The following is a 22,615-nucleotide window of genomic DNA, read 5'->3' on the forward strand; positions in this document are numbered from 1 at the left end:
CCAGTTGTCATGGATTGTTATTTATTTAGTTCTCAAAGTGATCAGAACACATGAGTTTCTTAAATTCACCTTTTCCTACTCTGAATACTCTAAAACTAAAACTCTAAAAATATCCTCACACCTTTTACCAGTAGATGACCCTTCTTCTTTCCACGCATGTTCACAAAACGGTTTGCTTCCCAAACACCAACACCTGAGGCAGATAATCCTCCTGATCATATGGACCTTGCGGCCTAATTGGAACAGTGCCCTACACCACCAAGTGGTGGGACGTTAACAAAACTATAACAAAAGCGCTTCACTCATTTGTTTAAAAAGGGGATAGTGTGTCCGTTTTTAACATTCGTTTTCCAATATTTGCTTACAACGTGGAACCACAGCCTGTCAACACTAACTATTTTTTTAAGTATCGTTCAGACACCACACTAAAGTTGCCATTCTGACTTCGAACTAACCAGTGTTCTTCAACATGTCGTAAAAAAAGGCGCTCTTTGCTTCATGCCGAATTGACGCCTGAGAAGCTCGGGGCGTTAAATGCGATGCAGACCGCGCATGCGCAGCAGATGCGGAAGTGGTCGGTGTAGCAGGGAATGTCTCACTCAGTCCGGTATCCGACCGATACAGACATGCTCTGTCAACGGTAGCGGCGCTTTATTCGCTTACGTGGACCAGGCAGCGTAGAGGTAGTGCGCGTCTATTCTCTCCCGGTAGCTAAAATACATATATATCAAAACCAAATCGTAAGTTACTACTTATCCCTCGCTTTAAAGAGAGGGCACGAGCTAGTTGCTAAGCTAATGCTAGCAAGGTGTAGGATTTCAGGAAGTTTCCACCTGCCTTACCTTCACCTGGCTACTGTAAGCGTAGCCTGCGAGCTAACAGGCCGTAAAGCAACATAAGGTGGGAAATAGTCTTTACTTTCAACACATTTTATGTATGTTTGATTGGCGTATGGCTCGTGTAATGATAGCTGAATCCTAATGACATTCAGCAATATTAAAATGAAGCTGACAGATTGTGAGAGTTTAAAGATTTAAATTGCCGTTTCTTCCTCGTCGCAGGTAATGAGTTTGGGCCCAGTGTCAACGGTGGAGGTGACAGTTAGATGGCTGTCACGGCATATGTGCTTTAATATACAGCAGTGGGTTAATTATTAGATCAGAATGTACAGTATATTTATGTATTTTGCCCTATTTTATTTTAATCGTTGTCTTTGGGGATACTGCAATTGAAAATACATTTGGCATTTTAATCACTTTTTATATTTCGTGTAATTACCGTTCAATGCATTCATGTGTACATGGTACACGCTTTGCAGTGTTCTAATATACGTGGGGATAGTTCTATAGTATTCTGCCGAGGTCAAAGATTGCAGGATACTTTTCCTCCCAAGACACAACACATTTCCTTGTTTTAGATGTTTTTCTTCAGGTTCATCCTGTTCCTTTTTCCTCTGTTAATATGTTCGTAATGTTCGTCAAACTTCTAACCCCACAGGCAAACAACTTTTGTTTGTTTTTGCTATTGCTTCAACAAAGCACCCAAGTCAACCTTTAATACACACAAGCAGCATTGTCACATGCGTGTTCTGATCTTAACCACAGTATATAAATATCACCAATGCAACAATTCCAAGAAATGTATTCATAGCACAGTGCTTAAAAATGCATTGGTAAAAACACTGTATATTGGGATAATACTTAAATAACTGAATTGAGTATCAGCACAATGGGGCCAATTGGTAGTTTGTACTGTATACATTATATGCTTACATTTTTATTTACCATTTTAAATCCTCGTCCAAGTTAATTTTTCAAAAAATATGAGTCAATTGTGTAGGATTTATTATTTCAGCAAGAAATAACAGTTCAGTAAATTTTATATATTACATTACAGGTCATTTAGCTGACTCTTTTATCCAAAGCGACTTACACTTTAAACCCATGGCTTTTTCACCTTTTGCCCGGGGAGCAATTAGGGGTTAGGTGTCTTGCTCAGGGACACTCCGACTTGAGACATGGGGCGGCCGGGATTCGAACCACCAACCTTGCAGTTCCGAGCACACCCGCTCTACCCCTGCGCCACGACGACAACTTTACGTATAGATATATATATATCTATACGTAAAATTAGTAAAGCAGGTCTGATACATCATATAATAATCTCTTCCACACAATGAGGCCTGCAGCTAATAAGTTAAATGAGTCGGTATAGTTCTCGTTATCCCCGTAATTTGTAGGTTGAAAAAGAGTTGCCGCTGATGACAATCAAAAGGCAGCAATTGGTTGTCAATTATTGAAAAGCGTCGTCAATGGCAACACTTTCTGTTGAGCGCTGCTTTTCAAATGTACTGGTAAACCGCGTTGTCAAAATTTGTATGTAAATGTACACAAAAGGTCTATAATCTCACCGGCTGAAACAACAAGATGATCTGCTGTTTTTCATTCAAACTGGTACAGCACTTTCATTTTGATGGATTCTGTGTTGCTGTTCAAAACGTTTTAGAGAAGTGGCTGCAGGCAGTTTTGTGTTTCTACCAAGCAGATTCCCTTTTAAATGGGTAACAGTTTTCAACTGTGAAGATTTAAATTCAGTTGACAAACTAGTTTTCTTTGCACTGAACAAAGAGTCATGTTGTAAACCGCTAATGAGACAATATTTGACTACACTCCATCCAAAGCGCTGTTTTAAAGCAAACAGGACCAACACCTCCACACACATAGATCATACAGAGGTGAATGACAGGCGGATGTAAGTAAAGAGTGCGTGCTACACCCTTGTATCTGCAGTACATGTTTGTGAGTACAGAGCATATCACACCAAACTGAGTGTAGATATCATCTGAGAAAGGGATTACTCTTTATTGGCCTCACATAGCACCTGAAAATCCTGTTTTTAACGTGCCAGGGCTGCCGCAAGCGTCGTAATTTACACCAGGCTCCTGTTTTGTTTTTAATTGCTTCATTTTAACGCCTGCGTGCTGCCCTGCAAGTCGTTGTGGTCCAGCAAAGGACGAGGACCACGTAGAACTCACTCCAAATCCTAATTGACACGGATGGATGAAAAACGCAGACCAGTTTGGTGGGATATTTTATGTTGTGCATTGTAGTTTCTATGAGCGGGAAAACTCAGGGAAAACTGACTTGATGAAGGTGTTTGCTGTTAAATCTTAAGCTGATTGAGGAAGCCGTTGATTTAGATGTTATTATTGATATACAGTGTCGTGAAAACGTATTTGCCCCTTCTTGGTTTATTTTTTTGCCTATTTGTCACACTTGAATGTTTCATAGCATCACATTTTTATATTAGACAGATAACCTGAATAAATGTAAAATGAGGGGAAATCCAGACCTACCTTGCACCCATGTGAAGTAATTGACGAAGTGAATTAGGCTATCGATCTCTGTTACTCCAAGACGGCGCCAACGACTCAATCAAGTCCAAAAAACCCTAGAACAACATGTGGAGAACTGCAGCGCTCGCTGGCCTCACTTGGGGTCAGAGTACACGACTCCACAATACGGGACAGGAAAAGCATGACCTCCATTGGAGGGATCCAAGGAGAACACAAATAATCGTCTCCCATCTACCAAAAATAATTTTGGAAATCCCCAAGACTTTTAGGCAAATATTCTGTGGACTAATGAGACTAAAGTAGAATTTGTGTGTGCCCCGTTAGATCTAATGTAACAGTAACGCAGCATCTCAGAAACCAACGTCATACCAACCACAATTGCTGGAACAATGAGTTCTGCTCTCTATCAGAAAATTCTGAAGGAGAACGTCCGGCCATCAGTTTGTGACCTCAAGCTTAAGAGCACTTGGGTTCTGCAGCAGGACAATACTTCAAAACCCCCTAGCAGGTCCTTTGCTCAGAAGAAGCTAGAAGAAGGTTTAGGAGTGGCCTTGCCAAAGTTTGGACTTAAACCCGATTGAGATGATGTGACATAAACAAGCTGTTCAGGCTCCAACCTTCCAATGAGGCTTAAAACAATTCAGCTGAGAAGAGGAGACCAAACTTTCTCCAGTGTGATGTGAAAGACTCGTGGCTGATTATCATAAACAGTTGTTGCTGCCAAGAGGGAGCACAACCAGTTATTAGGGTTAGAAGAAAAAGGTTTTGGATATTTATTTCCCTTAATAAATTAGAAAACTGCATTTTGTATTTATTCAGGTTGTCTTTGTCTAACATAAAAATGTGTTTAGTGATCTGAAACATTTAAGTGTGACAAATAGGCAAAAAAATAAGAAACCAAAAAGGAGGAAAATACTTTCTCTCTGGTTTGAACTTGGTGATAATCAAAGCTGAACCAACAGACTTCTTTTTAATTCATTTATAAATACATTTGCCCCTGTCAATAACGCTGTCCTGTCTCTGTCCTTCTGTCCCTCCTTGCATGGTGTCTGTGCAGATGCGTTTCATGCTGCTTTTCAGCCGGCAGGGGAAGCTGCGGCTGCAGAAGTGGTACACGGCCACGGCCGAGCGCGACAAGAAGAAGATGGTGAGGGAGCTGATGCAGATAGTGCTCGCCCGCAAGCCCAAGATGTGCAGCTTCCTCGAGTGGAGGGATCTAAAGATTGTCTATAAAAGGTATCACAATAATGCTGAAATCATAAACTCTCTAAGTGTGTTTAAAAGGCTGTGTTATAACTCGGCGGCCAGTTGCAAGTAGGGCTCCAACTAACGATTATTTTCTTAATCGACTAATCTAACAATTATTTACCACAGTGTAGGAGCGTGAAAACAAACAAAGAGGCAAGTATTCCTTTTGGCCACAACGTGTGGCCGTTTATTTCCATCCATTAACATCTGTCACACATTCAAATCCTGCTGCCTTTTTACCCCCCATGTCACCAGGGTAACGACCCCTCTCTTGAAGGGCCCCGTGGATTCGGTCCTTTTAGTCCCCTAAAAAAGCAAAAGCTACAAAAGCAAATTAAAATGATGACTCTAGATGTTGGATTTTGAACTTCAAATGTATTTCAGTAACAAGTTAATACAAATGTAATCATCATCATATTAAATAGTAATACAAAGTGCAAACATGCGTTTAAAGTAAAGACAAAGTGCAACTAAAGTTTTTAAATGTAATAAGTAAGTAAGTAATAAAGTCTTTGCAAGTGACGAGCATGTTGAGGATGCTCTCTGTCCACTCCTTCATCTGAGGCTGCACGAGCCTCTGAAGGACAAACTCGTGCACGCGCCTTTGCTTGGTACTAAAAGAGAGAAAAAACAGCTTTAATTATCACGTTGTAGGATTTAGTATCATAGTTTGTATTATGCTAGAGTAGATCTCTTGTAATTGTGTTGATATGACTCTTTTTTTTCCCCCACAATCTTGTGTTTGAAGTGGAGGAGCTTAACGTTGACTAATCAGAACGAACAAAAAGACAAGCTACGATAATTCACCGATTTACTACACTGCATTTAACAGAACTGAAAGAGCGTTAGCAAGCATCCTTCTCCAGATGTTCTGTTTTCCAACATGTAACGTTAAGTGGAAACCTTTTCCCCATAAGCTATGTTTTTAAACTTGCATTATCTCAACTGACCAGCAGGGGGCTGTTGTTCTTGTTCCAGAAAGAAGTGCAATAGCAATAAGAAAATTCTTCTTCTTCGCTCTTGATTTATTCCGTCATTAAACCTTGTAAACATCTTTTTTCAATGCAGCACAATGTTCATGTTCATGTGGTAAATGATGGTCCACTTAGAGTCAAATAGACCATAAAGCAAGGTATCCTTACTGCCGCTACCAGAGCCGAATGAGGTAACATCTGATCATGGTTGAAAAGAAGCCAAGATGGCAACGGGGAATTTACCCAACACATGAGTGACGTCATGATGACTACATTTTTATATAATGTTACTTTTTCTGATGATTTAGGTTTTTACAGTGCTTTTGTTACAATATAAGAATCAAGGTACGCAAAATAATCTATTTGGGTTTGATTTTACCACTGTTTGACATCCGTGATGAAATCATTTCTATATCATTTCTATAAAATAGAGCAGCAGATTGTCTGCTTTTTGTGATTCCAGGCTTCACTTGAGTTTGCCTCCCACAACCCGATAAAAGTTCATCTGTTTGTATGTGGGCTGAGCAGCATTACATTTGAGGTGGGTGGAAAGGGTGAAACCCAGCATTACACTCGCGCTCTCTCTCCTATCAGTGTGTGTCATGGCTCATTACTGCCAGCAGAATGCAGAGGTGGGCTAACCAAACAAAGCAGCTTGGTGCTGTGCGTGCGTGGGTGGGTGGGTGATGAGTTTCGCATAGAGGGATTTCCTGCAGTGGGGGTGGACCGAGGGAACACTGCAGCTCTGCTGCTCCTCACAATACTCCTGTTAACCATCTTTTCTAAGCCTGGCATTTTTAAGAAAATGAAAACTGTCAAATCCAAAGTAAGTGTGAACATCGGTTCTATCCAAGTCAGAAGATGTTCTGTAGACCGATTAATCAAGAAGGTTTTAAGAAAAATACAAAATAAAGCTGATTTTATGGGGATTTTGTTGCAACAGCTAAGCAAAGTACACATGCCGAAGACATTTTACGGCGTTAAAGTAGTTATTATTAATGTTTTTTGTGTGTGTGTATTTATACAGGTACGCCAGCCTGTATTTCTGTTGTGCAATCGAAGAGCAGGACAATGAGCTGATCACGCTTGAAGTCATCCACCGCTTCGTAGAGCTTCTGGATAAGTACTTTGGCAGCGTACGTCATAGATGTGTTTGCTCTCCGCGGTTGATTTCACACTGCTAAACAAAGGTTTCATGGTTTAATAGGAAGTGTTCCCCCCTGCTGCGGAAAGCATTATTGACTCATGCCTGTTTTTGCAGGTGTGTGAGCTGGACATCATCTTCAACTTTGAGAAGGCCTACTTCATTCTGGATGAGTTCCTGATGGGAGGAGAGATCCAAGATACGTCCAAGAAGAGCGTCCTCAAAGCCATTGAACAAGCCGACCTTCTTCAGGAGGTAAGCGTAGCTTTAGGCTTCACCCACCACCTCCACCTGGGAGGGATGTCACTTCTGCTCCTTTAGCAGTAATGTGGTTATCATTTAAGTGTTTGGCAGAAAGTGTTAGGAGAATTAAAATATAGTGGCAGCAGCCAATCCTCAATAACTCTTATTGTCACTGATTGGTTACAATCTCAGTACAAATCTCACCTGCTGCACTGCTTCATTCTCCCGGTGTGCGGCAGCGGCATTAGTCAAGCGAGAAATATAAATCTCTTGTCACTTTTTTTTACACTAAACATTACACTGAGGAATAAGTTTATTGTGGTCTAAAACAGCAACATTTAGATTTCAATGCATAAACGGATTGATTATTAATCTGAACGGACCTTCTGCTTTCAATGCCTAACAAGTGTGTGTTGACTGAAGATAGAAGTATGTTTGTATTGTATAACTTTCTATGGCACCCATGTAACATATTATAAACTGCTGATATCCCTTTATTGAATCCCTAACACTCACAAATGTTTAGATAACTTTATTAATATGATTCAAAAACGCTTTAAATTCTGATAAACAACTTTATCATATGTTGTAGGTTACGTTTTTTATAAAGCATTAATATTAACGTGTGCTTACAATTACACAGTGCTATTAGCTGATTAGGATTTATTAATATGTTTCTAATGCCTCTAAGACAGGCGCTTAATAGAAAATCTTTCTGTCTGAACCTCTGAAGGCTGATAGCCTCATAAAATGTTAATGTTTATTTGTATTGTTCTTTTAAATTGCTTTTTTTTTTTTTTAATGAGTCCTCCATCTCCGGTCTCCTTTTACAGGAGGACGAGTCGCCCAGGAGTGTGCTGGAGGAGATGGGCTTGGCGTAGTACACGGCAGGCTTGTGAGATGCTGTAGATACTAAAGGCAGAGGGCTGGGTGGGAGGGGGCGGGGCTTAGATCTTTGAAGCTGGAGGGACTGATGTCCAGCATTTGACTGAGGGGAAAGAGATAATGGAGGATACTTGTATTGACAGGCTTTTTACTGTGTTTGTGTGTGAGTGAGAGCTGAGCGTGAGGATTTATGTGGGTGGGGGGGGGGGGGGGTTATGTTTTTGAAGGTGTGAGATGGAGTCGATCGTTAGCCTATCAGAGAGCTGAATCCCAGCGGATGCTGAGTCACAGCAAGGCAGCATGGCTCAGGACCTCAGGCTGGTGCTTTGATCTAAAGAAGTGTTGTGAAGGTCAACTGTACTAAATGTGGACTAAGACCAAGTCTGGGATCTGATGTCCCCATTGGTACTTCCTACTGAACACATTCATATGTAATAACAGCCCACGGATGCATAGTTTCACATAGAAAAGGCAGTTCTCTGTAGTAAGATTCTGTTTTGAACTGCACAGTGTTCGCCATCATTCCTTTAGGTTATGTGCACGCATAAAACAAGCAAAGCAGTACACGACATGCAGGTTAAAAGAACAAAGCAAACGTCTGTCCAACATTAAAACACACATGAGCGTCTCACGCGGTTTGTGTTAAGGCTCATTTTGCTTAGTGACACTCTAAGCTCTTGTTTTTGTAGCGCAGAGGTTGTTCTTCTGTTCTCTGGCTGCACTCTTGAGATGTGTTCGTACTACTTCATCCTAAAATCCCTGCATCGTTAGTTATTTGGTTCATACCAGACGTTTTAAAAAGATTGTAAACTTTTTCCTCCTAAAGGCAGAGCTTTGCTGGTCCGACTTGAGTCCCGTACCTGTGATTGGCCCATCTTACCGAACAGGGCGGGGTCACAGTCACACAGTGCGTTGTGAAGAATGAACCGAAGACATTCGAGATTTGCATCACCGCCTCAAATAACTCGTCTACGCGCGAGCCATGCGCCTGCACGCGTGTGGACCATTGTGCCAGACGAGGTGGAAACGTCACGTCTGTCTTATGCAATTCAACAAAGTGCGTCTGAGAATCACGCCCGCTTAGCCGTCCTCCACGCGGCTGGAAGCCATCGCAGAAATGGAATGAAAAGGAGACGGCGAGTTGGACCTCAGTTGGGTCTACTGACCGGTACGACATGTTAGCACTGTGCTGAAGTTCTGAGGCTATTTAGATGATGTATATTTTCTCCCTCCTACATGCGTTTTACACAGTTTAGTCAACCTGAGTGAGTGCTTGTTACTGCTTGTATACGCCTCCGTAGGCCGGGTGAGCGACCGCTAGCAGAAGAACCGAGCAGGATCACATTTAAACGCTCGTCCTTCACGTTGCGGCTGTGTCGGCTGTTTTTTGTAAGTGCATTTCTCAAACAGTAGTACGCCTAACGCAGCTTTGAAGGTGCTTTAGGCTCTCTTTAGGGGTGTCACAGTTCTGGTCATGGGGCTGGCTCAGGGTTTTGTTTGATCGACTGACGTGGTTTTCTTCAACTTCCCATCATTTAAAAAATTGAGCAAATGTAGAAGCTTTGACTTTATGCTGCCTTTATATAACCTGAATCCAGACTTGACGCATTGAATCCAAATAATTCTGATGTTCATCAGCTTTCATTTGTAAGTTTAAAATTATCAAAACCCCAAATTTGGCGAGAAAATATTCTGCAACTAAATTGATTAGTGGCAAAGACATCAGAACCCAAAGTACTCGCACCGATGACACAGAATATGTGAACTGTCCCACAGCTGCTACCTACTTAGTGTGTACTAGTGAGATGTTACTTTGTGCATGATACGTTTAGTTCAAGAATTCTGCGGACAGGGATGAGTGTTAGCTGTGCTATAAAGTTATTTGCGATCAGATGTAGGGTTTGTAAAGCTCATCATTGACTAAATATCATATTTATATCAGATGTCCCTTTAGGTAAATTGTAATCGTTGTCTGAAAGCAGTCTTATCCGTGTCCACTCAGCAGATGTTATTTTTATTGAAATTAACATATCTAAATCCATGGATTTTTGTTTCAAACTAAATGCTTTTCTGATAACGGGATAGTTTGTTTAGAAGTGGATAAAACGATACCAGAGGAAGTCCCTCTGAAGGGGAACGAAGCTGTCATCTACTCTTTAAAAACGCTGTCATGTTGCCTGTGGAGTTGCTGCTCTACCGCTGCAAGTATTTGCATCGCTTGCTTGTGTTACTGTACGACTTTGGTGACCCTGATTTACCTCCTTTATAAAACTCCAAAATCGCACTGACACAGAACTGGCTGAGCAGCAGCCCCGCGAGATGAAACGCTGCTCCTGTCGATGGAGCGCGTCAGCTTTGCTCAACGAAAGGATGGACTCAACGATTTGAGATCAGAAAACAGCGAGGTTGAGCAGTGAGATAATTGTAAATTTAGCGTCCACTTGTACTTCCAATAGGTTCTGCTGCGTCCTCAGCTCCTCCCCCCACCTAACCCTACTCCAGCCTCCTCCTGACTGCTAAACCCCATTTCAAAGAATCCAAACTATCCCGTTTACCCCGTAGACTGTTGATCTGTGCCAGCGGATATGTCTCAACATTCATCCCTTTGTAACTTACCTTGTTTTGGTTGCATTCCTCCAATCCTACACATCTCATTTTAATGCCTCAAATTGTTTGCATGATTTTCATTTTACCTGGATATATTTATATAAATGTCCTCTCAGGACCTCACTGGTGTTCTAATAGGACGTTCATGTTCTTTTTTTCTTGACCTCACGTGACCTGCTGTGTATGTTGCCGGGCGTATTTGCGTGGATGGAGATCATCTCACTAAATATTGAACTGAAGCGCTACGTGCTCCATCCTCAGAGGACCTTCAGGTGTCTGTAACCCAAGAGACTTGGCAGAGGTCATTGGCAGCCGGCTGTAGGACACTCAGCCCGAGCTGTCTGAAGACGTCCGTACAGCTGCTCACTGTGCTCTCATCGCTGTACTGTGTCAGCATGTAGTGGAGCAGAGGGAGGACAAGGGACATGGATTTACACACCAGATGCATGTGCAGCAGAATTAGGGGCGAAATACTCAGATTAGAAAGGAATTTGCCGGCGTTGATCTTTTAAATGTATTCTTATTCCTAAATGGCTTTAATGCTTTAAACAAATACTTTGTTTTGAAGATGTTTTTAGCTGTTCTCATCCAGTGAGAGTCCCCGCTTCCCACTTTTCCATAAACTGTTTGGATTCTAAAGAGCACTGCAGAAAAAGAAACCCTGAAATGAGTCAACCTTTTCCATCCGCTTCCCTGAAGTCAATGGGTTTTTGGTTGGGTCCCTGAAATAAGACCTGTGGTAAGATAAGATGACAAGATGTTTATTTTACAACATAAAATACCTTTTGGGGTTAATTTAGTACCATTTACGCAGCTACTGAAGGCGGTTTCCAACAAGTGACTTAATGAGACGATGACCATTATGATTGCGCTCTGCTCCCCCTGAAGAGAAGTTATGTGATTACTTCAGAAATTCTATGCCTCTTTCATTTAGGGAAGATTACCTTGCTTAGCTTATCATAAACTTGTGTTTACCACTGAGTTTGTATTCTGCAATAAATCCAAATCTGAAGAACAAAATCCTATTGATTAGTAACCAGGTAACCAGTGTAAATGTTCCTGGTTGGCCTACAATATGACCAGTTTCTTTGAAGTCACGATGCAATAACAGCTGTCACTTTTAGACGGCGTCTCTCTGAAGGTTCACCGTATACACGTGAAATGAATCTCTCCATCAGAATGCAGGTTCCTGATGTTCTGACGTGTGTGTTTGAAGCCTAACGTTCTCCTGTACATGTGAGGACAGCCCCACTGTTATACTTGTTGAGTTTTGAGCCTGACCTCTGCTGCCCTACAGAGAGACGTTCTTTGAATGGTGTGTGGAATTAAGTTGTGTTTTTTGTTCTTCTCCATTGGGTGAGATTTGTCTTTTGGTCAATCAGCCATCATATGCAATGACTTTATCAATTTGGTTATCATCTTGTACATTTATTTCTTTATGTGAAAGAAAGAGGGTTTTGATGGAAATCTCTCACTGAAAGTAGTTTTGTTCTTTGTAGGAAGAGAATAAGAATAATACATTTAATCTGTGATCCAGGCAAAGACTAAAGGGACTTGGTGTGTGAATGTAATTTTATAAAGAATAAACAGTTTTGAGCTAAACTTTGTGTGTTTGTGTGTATTCTGCTGGTTTTACACGTAGATCAACAGAGCTTGACAAATAAATAACAACAGTGCTTTCCAAAATAATCCCAGCTACTTGGGTTACATGAATATTGAGAATATAATCCAAATGGACATATTTACTTATAATCACCACTAGTGTTTGTCAGATACGAAAGAGGAAGTGAGGTAAAGCAACAACACCTTTGAATATGAAGGGCTGAATTAACAAGTCAACGAAGATTTTCACTTCCTTTTGGCCACCAACAGTCAATTTTTTTGAGGTACATATATACTGTACATACTTAGTACTATACACAGTAAACCTCTTACTGTTGGACTCTGACAACTATGTAGATCAAGGTTTTATACATGGTCAGGGTGATCGTATATGACACCTAACGGTAAATGTAGTTGTTAAAATGACTTTCAATGAAACACTATATGTGAAAAACTGCATCAGTAATAAATTACCATTAGTACATCTCTACTGGTATTCTGATAATATTTAGGTACTTTTCTTTTTCAGGACCTTTAGTGAGAATGTAACACGTGCTAAAGGTACTTTTAATGAAGTAAATGATGAGAGTACTTGCAAACCAACACGCTTTAAATCAGTTGTTGCATATTGTGGAAAATGAAAACCGGCATACATGAATGACATAATTAAAAAAACAATACTATTATATTATTATTAATTGTTATAGCAACGATATAAAGTAGGATGAAGCTTAAAGTTTGAAATCGGTTTTATATTCCTCACTGAAGCAGGTATGAGCAGCAGGTGGGGCTGCGGCCGCAGCAGCAAATAAAAGGAAGGTTGATAGAATGGTTTAAGTTATCACATGTTACATTTGTTGACCGTTGTCAGCTCTGTTGATATATTGCATATATTTGTCGTGGAAGAGAATGCATCAAGAGTTCCGGTTCTTCATCCGTTTTGTGCACAACAATTAGAGTGGAGCAGTCTTTAAGTTCTTCTGAGGCTCCAGACAGATAAGAAATAACCGTGCAGAGGTTAAAACATATAAATGTACATGAAATAACATATTGTTATAATTATAATTTGCGGTAGACCATTAATAAACAGTAATATACACAGGGGATACATCTTCAGCACATCTTCAGCTATAAACAAGGTGTCATAAACTGAGATGCACCCTACTACTTAATGTAAATAAGTAGTAGGGTGGCAAAAGGTACATTGAATAATAAACATAAGGGGGCCATAAAGGAAAAATAAGACCTCAAATCCCCCAACTCCCCTGGGTTCTCACACCCTAGTTTGCTCCTGTCATACATGCGTACATACATGAGTGTAAACGCGTGACATGAAGCCCCAACGTGTGAAACCAAACAAAAATGATCAAGCCCTAATATTTAACAAAAAGCGTTATCTGTGCATATTTTCATTCCTAAATGTGTATTATTTGACATCTCTGGGTGAGAGGCGGGGTCCGGCCCTGCATGCGGACACACTGAGCGCCAAAAAACTGCGAATTCATTCACCAGTCTCTGTTCATTCAGCAGCGAACAGCACTGCAGCTAATTGGTTCGACCAAAAAATCTTATGAATGAAACCCGGTCTGGTGACGTCAATGGGAATCGCTTGACGCACGGATCACGTGGTCAAGGAGAGAGGGGGGGCACGAGCGGTATAAGAGAACCGCAGCCGCTGTCAGTGGTCCTGAAATCCGACGGAGCCAAAGGAGCGGAATTCCGGGAGAGAAGGAGGAGACAACAACAGCAACAACAACAACAACAACAACACATTAACAAGAGCAACAGCTACTGCGACAGCACTTTACGCCAGACAACAAACTCACACACAACAGAACAACAAGAATAAAAAGGAGAGCGCGGGGCGGTGCGCGTGGAAGCGGGGGATTCTCGCAACGTGTGACGCGACGCGGAGGGGAAGCTCCCCGCTGCTACGGCTGAACTGCTGGTAGGTGGAAACTTATCCGGCATTACTGTACTTTTTCTTCTGAAGAAAAATAAAGAAAATCTGTTAGTTTTCCTGATGATCAAATCTGAGAATTATTATTGTATTTTATATATTATAATATTGTAAAAATAAGTATTTTCACGGTTCAGCCCAAATAAAATTGTGAATACTAATATCCAAAACAGGGATTTCAGTTTTTTGCTTGGTCAACAACATACGATTTGTATTTAGGCACGTGTTAATTGATCAATGAAGTAAAAAAAAAAATCAGTTTACGTCGTCAAAAAAATCAGTTTACCGACATGAGAGCGCTTGTGTTTTTTTGTGTGGGAGTTGAATGTTTTGTCACTTGGACTTTCCTAATTCCTTTCTGGTCAACGCGGAGGCGGCTGTTGCCCCCTCATTGTTATTCCTCCTCCTCCCAATCATCATCATCATCATCATCATCATCATCATCACCATCACCACCACCATTTCAATTATCGTCATCTCCAGCCACCATCACCATGACTCGCTTTGCCAAAAATAACCAGATTAAAAATGCAGTAGAACGAGGCTTTGTAGAACGAGCTTTGTGTGCATCACGGTTTAAAAAGAAAGAAAAAAGGACAAAAAAATGTGCTTGTAGAGTCAACGATAGCCCCGTTTGTCGTGTCTAAAATGTCTGCATTGGGTTCACGGTGTGGCTGCTGGCAGGCTACTCATGATGCCAGACATGTGGAGGTGGCTTTAAGCGCACAGTTGTTTTCCTCTTGATTATTGGATCTCAAAGGCGAAATATTAATCTTAATCTTTGTTTGTATCAACTGTGGTGTGACCTGCTGAGGCCATGAAGCCTCAACTCCGTGCAGTCTTATAATGCATATGTTTTCTTTGTGTGTACGGATAATGAGATGAAGCCATTCGATCATTTGCTGCGTGTTTGCACATCACGCGTCACGCATCCGCTGCAATCCAGCCACCTCCACTGCGGAACATGCATATATATATATATATATATATATATATATATATATATATATATATATATATATATATATATATATATATATATATATATATATATATATATATATATATATATATATATATATATATATATATATATATATATGTTCTGTGAAGAGACGTCATAATTGACCCAATCAGCGCCAATTGTTTGGCATTATACTTTAGTTGCACGAACAGTGTGGCTTCCTTTGAAGCAGGAGCTCAATTGGATGATGTTACTCCATCAGCAAAATTGCATGGTTGCATGTGGTGCAGTGGTCCCGCTCCCGGAGAGCCACGTACCGACGCCCGCTTTAATTTCCCTTCAAGACTTTGCTCTTCATTGGCTAAACTGAATTCACGTTTTTTATAAAGTGGAATAAGTTACGAACAACTGAAATACCCAAACTAGACGTACTCAAGCCTGTGATGACGCGTGGAGTTCAATAGACCATCGGATGGGATGATGACACTGAGAGGCCCAGAGTATACGCGCACATTTCCCATTAGAATAAAGGTCATTTGGGTAAAAATCCACAACATGCCATTTTATTGAGACTGAACACACGGGTGTGTTTTTTCTAAACGAATACTTCGCACGTCAATACATTTTTTCGAACTGTTGTTTTGTCATGAGTACACAAAATATGCGGTGTCATTTATTTTGCATTGCAATGTCAATTTTTCTTCGCTTTTGTTGAACAAAGGCATCATCCAATCACTTAGAGCGCAACGGACTACATCAACAGAGAGGCTTACCTTTTCCGTTCGTTTCTTTCACAATAAAAGCCCTATATTTATAACATAGATCAGGGACTTAACGAGTAGATACTGTTTGAATATTACTTCTGCTCATTCCCCCCCTAACCCTTACCTATAATTTTTTTATCTTACTAATTGAGAACAAATGATAGAATACTGAAGGTTAGAATTGTCTAAATACATAAAAATATAAATAATCATTTGATGATATGACTGTGCTATGGAACAAGGTTTAATAGGTTTTGATAGGTCTACACATTAATGTGGCTGTCTGGCATGTCTACTACCCCCTAAACGCTGAAAAAATAGGTGTTTTTTAGTGATTATGTAATGAAGAATTAATAGTAATAAAAACTTGTTTGGCAACTGAAGCTGAAGCTGAAACTGAAGATTTGTCTCTTTGCTTTTTTCTCTTCTCTTCTCTTCTTTCTGATTCCCTTCACTGCTCACCGCAGGCCCTCTTCTAATTGACCATGAATAGGTACCACAATTCCTCAAGTGCCCTAGCCCTCCTTGTCCTCCTGACAGGGGCTTCCTTCCTCCATCTGTCCACCTCCAAGCCGATTAACACCCCTGGAGTTATCGATAACCATAGATATGCTACTCCTGCAAGAGACGAGGAGAGACGATCAATGCAGAAAGAAGATTCAGAGGAAGAGGAGGAGCTCTTCAAAGATGTGGATCCCAAAAAACTAGCGGCGGTTTTACTTGAGGCACTGAATCACTCAAGAGTAGAGCAAAGACAGCGGCAAGTGGAGCACGGTGGGATGGAAGGAAAAATGAAGAATGAGATATGGGGTGTTAAAGAAGAAGAAGCTGACAGGTCAGTGAGAACAATGGAGGGGGCAGACAGAGACCGAGATGGACGACAGGAGTTGGAGCTGCTGATGGCCGCGCAGCAGAAAAAGAGGGAGAGAGAGGAGGAAGAGGAGAGGCAGAAAGCTCGAGCAGAAGAGGAGAGGATGACAGAAAAGGTCTCTAGTCGCACTACAAGTCAGACAGTCCAGGTCCAAGCAGAGCGGCAGCCCGCTAGTCTGGATGGAAGAGGGGAGACCGGCCGGATTGCTGCGCCACAGCAGGGGCCAAACATCCCTGAACAAGGCAGCAATGAGGAGGAGGAGCAGCTCAGCCCAGAGGAGTTAAAGAACCTTGAGACCATGATGAAGGAGTTTCCTCGTTTGAACACGGCCACTAAAAGTGAGGAAGATTCAGAGCAAAACCAGAGAGAGAGCAGAGGGTACAGCAGCTACAACGACATCATACCAATCAACAAAGGCAACAACCTCGCCATGTCTAAGAAGAAACTGAAATGGCAGGAGGAGACGCAGAAAGGACTCAACTTCCCAACCTTCAGTAGAGGCAACTTCATGAACGACTTTGAGGGCGATAACAACGCTGGTAGCAATGCAGCACCGTCACTGCCTCCTCCGGAGCAGGAGGTGATTGCAGATGATGGACTGCAGGACGAGGAGGAAGAAGAAGATGAGGAGGTGTTGAGTCCCGAGGAGGAGGAGGCTCAAGCCAAAGCAGAGCAGGAGGAGATGAGGAGGCAGGCGGCCGAGGCACAAAGGGCCAAGATGGAGGAGGAGAAGTTAGCCGATATCGCCTCTGACATGCTGCTGCGCTACATGGTCAAACAGAACAATGGGAACAAGAAGTATAGCTCGTCCCTGTCCAACGCTGCGGAGGACAAGAGGTCCAATGAGGAACAGGAGGTGACAGAGGAGGATGATATCGATCCGCAGACCATCGACAAGCTGATCGAGATCTCCAACAAGCTGCACCTACCTGCTGATGACGTGGTTGACATCATCAGCGATGTGGAAAAGAAGAAGAAGAAAGACGTGCCGCCCGAGATGGCGTCTCATTGGCAGCGACCTTCAATTCCGCTAGCTTCCCCATTCTCCTCATCCAAGGATTTTTCATCATCGCAGATTCCAACCAGTCGAAATGGCTTCCCCGTCTCCAAGCAGCCCTCCCCAGCTGTCAATCTCCTCAAAACATGGTTACAGAACAAATCGCCAGCCAAGTTGCAAGATGTCTGGAGCAAACCTGCAAAGCCTCTGGGCGCCAATCCGAATCGTTGGACCAGACCTCAGAAGCCTCTGTCAATTAAACAGGACCTCTGGCTAAAATCACCGAGGCCAGTTTGGACAGGCTACCCTTCTTACCCCCACACATACCCGTCCTACTACCAGAGAAAGCAGTACCCGGACTTCTACCCAATCTATTTCCCCCCTCCGCCGAGACCCAAACCCCGTTACTACATTCCTAAACCTGCTCTCACCCATAACAACTTCCTTGAGAATTCCAGGGACAACATCTACTCTTTTCCTCCCAGACGACGTTACCCCAGCTGGGTCCAACCTCGGCTTAGAACCCCCCCCGCGGTCCTCCACCAGAGGCCATACTACACCGCCTACCAGTATCAGCCGGCACTCATCCCCAAACCTCGCTCCCCTCTTCGAAAGCCTGTGATCCCATCTCAGCAGAAATATTATTACTCAGACCCGGCGGCAGCCGCAGCAACGGGGGATGAAGATTACTATGCTGCTGGAAAGCAACCAGACAGCAGCAACCGTGACAATCTGGAGAAATACATACAGCAAATACTCATGAAGAGGCCACTGTTGGACTGAAAGGGGGATGAGCAAGCGAGAGAATAGTGAAAGATGAGAGATGGGCAGAAAAGTATTTCTTCGTGATCTTATTTTGGTGGTGTTGGTTTTGTTTTACATGTGTAACAAGCTCCTTGCTGCTATTTGGTTTGATTTTGATTTGGACAAGGACATTTAAGGAGGACTTTTTCCCAGAGCTATGCCGAATGACTTACATAGATAAAGGACAGAAAAGATACACATCTACATTCCTCCTCCGTATGGGAGTGGACACAGCACGAACCTGGCCTGTTGGAAAGCAGGGGAGATTTGTATCATTCTACAAATTTTCATCCAAGCTTCCAGCATCTTCTCTATTTGGACATTTTAAAATGCCAACAAAGGAGGACGCTTAAATGTATGGCTACCTGTACTTCAAAAAAGATCTTAAGCAGCAATGAATGATGGGATACATTTTGAGGCTCAAGGAGTTCTATGGTCCAAACGCAGAGAATATGCGTGTGCTTATCTAAGGCAGGGGAATTCCAACATTATTTCATAAACATAGTCTTTCTGAAAAACAAATTGTCGTATTTGTATAAAGATGCAGCAAAACACAGCAGCACAGCACCTGTTCATTGGGTGTCCTCGCATACCCACCAAAGCTCTTCATTATGAAATATAACGCACCAAAAGGCATATTTCATACAAAGGGTTGTGGAAGCCCCGCTAACACCACTCTAATGGCTTGGATGACTCATCCTTTTGCATAACTTCAATTACCTTGTTGCTATGGTGCCAAACCCTGACCAAACTATATGTGGCATTCTTTTGACGCCTTTAGAGAACGATGCAGTGGTTAAGGACATACTGCTCTTTTACTAAACAAGTGCATTTGAACAGTTTCGGCTGGTGTTGTTCTTTAACTTATTTTGCATTACTAAATGCGTTGAATACTTTCTTAGTGCAGCATTGCTACTGCAGAAAATTGCCAGCCTTATCCTAAAATACATTTAATGGTTTTGTTGGAGCGCCCCAAAGTGCCCATAAATCCCAATTCCCTTTAACTCTATGAGGTCCATTAAGTCCAATTTAATAATTCAACATTTTCCATTGATCATTCAGCCTGATCTCCAAAACCTGTTCTTAAAAATGTACACGAAAATCTTGAAGATACAAATCCGTAGTGATACATACGTACATATTAAATAAATACGGACTGCAACTGATGACGTCATCCTATTCAACGTGAATGGGGACCTGCACCCCGTAAACACACTTCGTGAAGTCTAACGATGTAAAATAAACGTGTTACGATTGCATTTTTAACGAGAAATCAATGTTAAATTGTAAGAATACAATACTAACCCTAACCCCCTCAAGAATCCAACATGGCGGAGAGACGTTGACTCAAGGGGCGTGGTTAACCACCGCCAGTTAGTATGTATTGTTACGAATTTCTATGTCAAATATTTTGTATACATTTTTACGAACAGGTTTTGGAGATCACGTTGGATCATTACATGGCTGAAAAATAAAGATTGCCTACTTGCCCGGGGCAAGTAAATTGCCGCAATGGGCCAGTCAATCTAGCAACGTAATTTCCTTTTAATAACCGCTAAATAAAAAAACAAATTATACTTCATCACTTTCCCAGACGGTCGAGTGATAAAAAAAAACTAAACATTTAACAGTCAAACTAACAATTCAATGGTTATGATGGTTTTCCTTTTGATGTAAATGATGCACAGCCATCAATCACCCATTTTATGCATTGGTAGGAAGGAACCTGTTTCCAAACTGAGCTGAAACTGGCTGCCTTACATGTAACTGTGACATCCCGAACATAGCGCTATGTTTCCTTTTTTTACCACTTGATATTATCCCAGAGATCATGTCTGTAATCACTTTTGTAATGGAAGCAGACGGGATAATGAAATGAGTCTGGAACTGATTCCACTGGATATGCAATCAGTTCGCTCACATTCAGTTTTAAGTCATAACTAAAAAATAAACATGATGAGGGGATTTTTAATTGCTTCCGACGGCAGTGTTGTAGTTATGATTGTAAAAGATTTTTTTTACGTGCAAAATAATAGGATTGTACTGAGGAAGTTCCTTTCTCTATTTGGCTACTGATAATCAGTAATAAACAATAATAAACACTTTCTGTCCTTCAAATGCGTCACTGGGAACGAGAGCAGATGTTGCTCTATGGTTTTTCTGTAGTGTTGACTTTTGTGGTTATCTATTACTAAGGATTGATTAAAATATCGATGTCTTTGTTGTCTAGCCAGAACAGATTCCTGGCATCAACAATCTCTAACATGGCAACATTAGTCAAAGAAAAGAAAGTGAACGGAGACGGAAACAAAATAGCTTTTTGTAATTTTCAATGGTTTGTTCTTTTTTCAAGAATGAAGTCCCATATTGAGAAAGATATGGGAAGAAAAGAACAGGCTTAGATAAGAAGCGACACACCAGAGGCGAGAGTACAGTGTCTGCACGTTTATCTATACTTGCATTTAAAAATTGATTCTTTGAAGGTGTACAAGCATCAATTGAAAAAGTATAAAAAAAACTCTAAAAATGACAGAAACAATGACGTTGGTGTACCTTTAAATCATTGTATGGCGAGTATTGTCCATGGTCTTTCTAGATGTACTTTGTTTTAACTATCGTAATAAACATGCGTTTGCTGGATGTAAATATGCGCATGTCAATGACTACTTTTGCTACATATGAAGAAACAATAAAATCAAACTATTTTTGTTACAAAAGTTCTTCATTGTGGTCAGAGATCATTTTTATGTGAGCTGTGGGAAGAATTCCCTGAATGAATGGATGAGTCTTTTTTTTGGAGTTAGGGCTGTTTTGGATGGGTGTATTGATGGGTGGCTGATGGACCTATAAAAGACTTAAAAGATCAATGGATGGATTGGTCGTTGGGTTGCTATGAATGGTCGGGTGGGTGGATGGATGAATCGTTGGGACGGTGGATGACTGGATGGACGTTCGGGTGGGTGGATTGATGTCTGGATACAGATTTTTTTGAAGAATGAAAGAGAAAGATATTATGAATCAACATGATGAATCAGGAATGTCCCCAGCAAATAATGGGTGAGATCTGTCTCAACAATTGCAAATGCACACAGAAAGACACATGAAGGCAACGTAATTTGTCAAAGCTGTGAGTAGTGTTGTTTTGGCGCAGCGAATGGCAAACTGTCAATGTGACCGCCCCCCGAATACGGCCAACAACTGTCTTAATGATCGTATGGTGATCGTATTCTGAAAACTGCATTCTACTCATTATGAATAAATCATGAACACCTAGGGTCAGGAATATAAACCCCCCGTGGCGATCCCCGTGGCGATCACAGCACAAACGGTAATTAAAAGTGGGAGCGGGAAGAATTCAGCTTGCTTTGATACGTCATGCTGCTCTGGTACGGAAGCAAGGTGATTAGAGGTTAGAGAAGGAGGTGGGCATTGTGGGCTGCGCTAACAAATAGGTGTTTGAGAAACTCTGAAACTTACAGAGGATTTCCACAGGCTGCCAATAGAGCAGCAATTCAACCCCAGAACAACATGGGCAGATGTGTGAACTGACAAGATGGTGTTTGTGACAGGAATGCACAGGACTAAAAGACAGAAGCGAATGGTATGGGATATGCATTAGTCAGACTGAGCTAAGAGAGTGAACTGGAATGAAAATCCACATGAAAAGGCTGCTGGTGAGAATAAAGAGGAGGGAGAGTGGAGGAACAGAGAATAGGAGAGAAAGCATGCCAGATGACATGGAGGGCTGAGATAAGGGAGGAGCGGAGCTGGTTGATGGTTGCAGCTCTGCCCATGCAGAGGTGCGGTGATTCATGATGTCACGTGGTGAAGACTGGGTGACTCATCCACCAACATCGTCATACAGCCACTGCAGAGCTCCCAAACACAAGCACACACGCGCACACGCACATACACACAAAAACACGTGTACAACACGTGTACAGCATCCACGTCCATGTACAAAAACTGGTCATACATTGATGAATATGTAATTTGTCAAAAGAAGGCAGGTTTGTTAGGACACTTACTAGTATCGTAAGCAACATGCAGTTAAACTGTTGGCAACAACATCTCCCATTGTTGTTCCTGTAGTTGATCTACTGTATTTCTGGACAACAATGCAAAACATGTGCAAGTGCAAGGACAGTATTAAATGTTTTATTTGCCCTATTCGGTCTTTTTACTAGATTTGGAAAG

General features: G+C 41.7%; 2 protein-coding genes across 3 annotated transcripts; both read left to right on the top strand.

The window, feature by feature from the left end:
• Positions 1 to 503: 503 nt before the first annotated feature.
• Positions 504 to 12,058, top strand: ap1s1 (adaptor related protein complex 1 subunit sigma 1). 2 transcript variants are annotated; one of them, XM_040181806.2, is made up of 5 exons: positions 504 to 683; positions 4,413 to 4,591; positions 6,605 to 6,713; positions 6,839 to 6,976; positions 7,798 to 7,983. In XM_040181806.2, exons 2-5 carry the CDS (start codon positions 4,413 to 4,415, stop codon positions 7,843 to 7,845), a joined length of 474 nt encoding a protein of 157 aa, XP_040037740.1. In that variant the 5' UTR covers positions 504 to 683; the 3' UTR covers positions 7,846 to 7,983. The 2 variants fall into 2 exon arrangements, with proteins under 2 accessions (XP_040037740.1, XP_040037739.1); XM_040181805.2 differs by having other exon boundaries at positions 551 to 900; positions 7,798 to 12,058.
• A 1,680-nt stretch (positions 12,059 to 13,738) lies between these two features.
• On the top strand, positions 13,739 to 21,135 carry vgf (VGF nerve growth factor inducible). The gene is made up of 2 exons (XM_040182659.2): positions 13,739 to 14,006; positions 16,214 to 21,135. The coding sequence occupies exon 2, from the start codon at positions 16,232 to 16,234 to the stop codon at positions 18,395 to 18,397; it is 2,166 nt and encodes a 721-aa protein (XP_040038593.2). The 5' UTR covers positions 13,739 to 14,006; positions 16,214 to 16,231; the 3' UTR covers positions 18,398 to 21,135.
• The last annotated feature ends 1,480 nt before the right edge of the window (positions 21,136 to 22,615 follow it).

Source organism: Gasterosteus aculeatus, chromosome 7 (genome assembly GCF_964276395.1).
Source record: "Gasterosteus aculeatus chromosome 7, fGasAcu3.hap1.1, whole genome shotgun sequence".
Classification (NCBI taxonomy): domain Eukaryota; kingdom Metazoa; phylum Chordata; class Actinopteri; order Perciformes; family Gasterosteidae; genus Gasterosteus; species Gasterosteus aculeatus.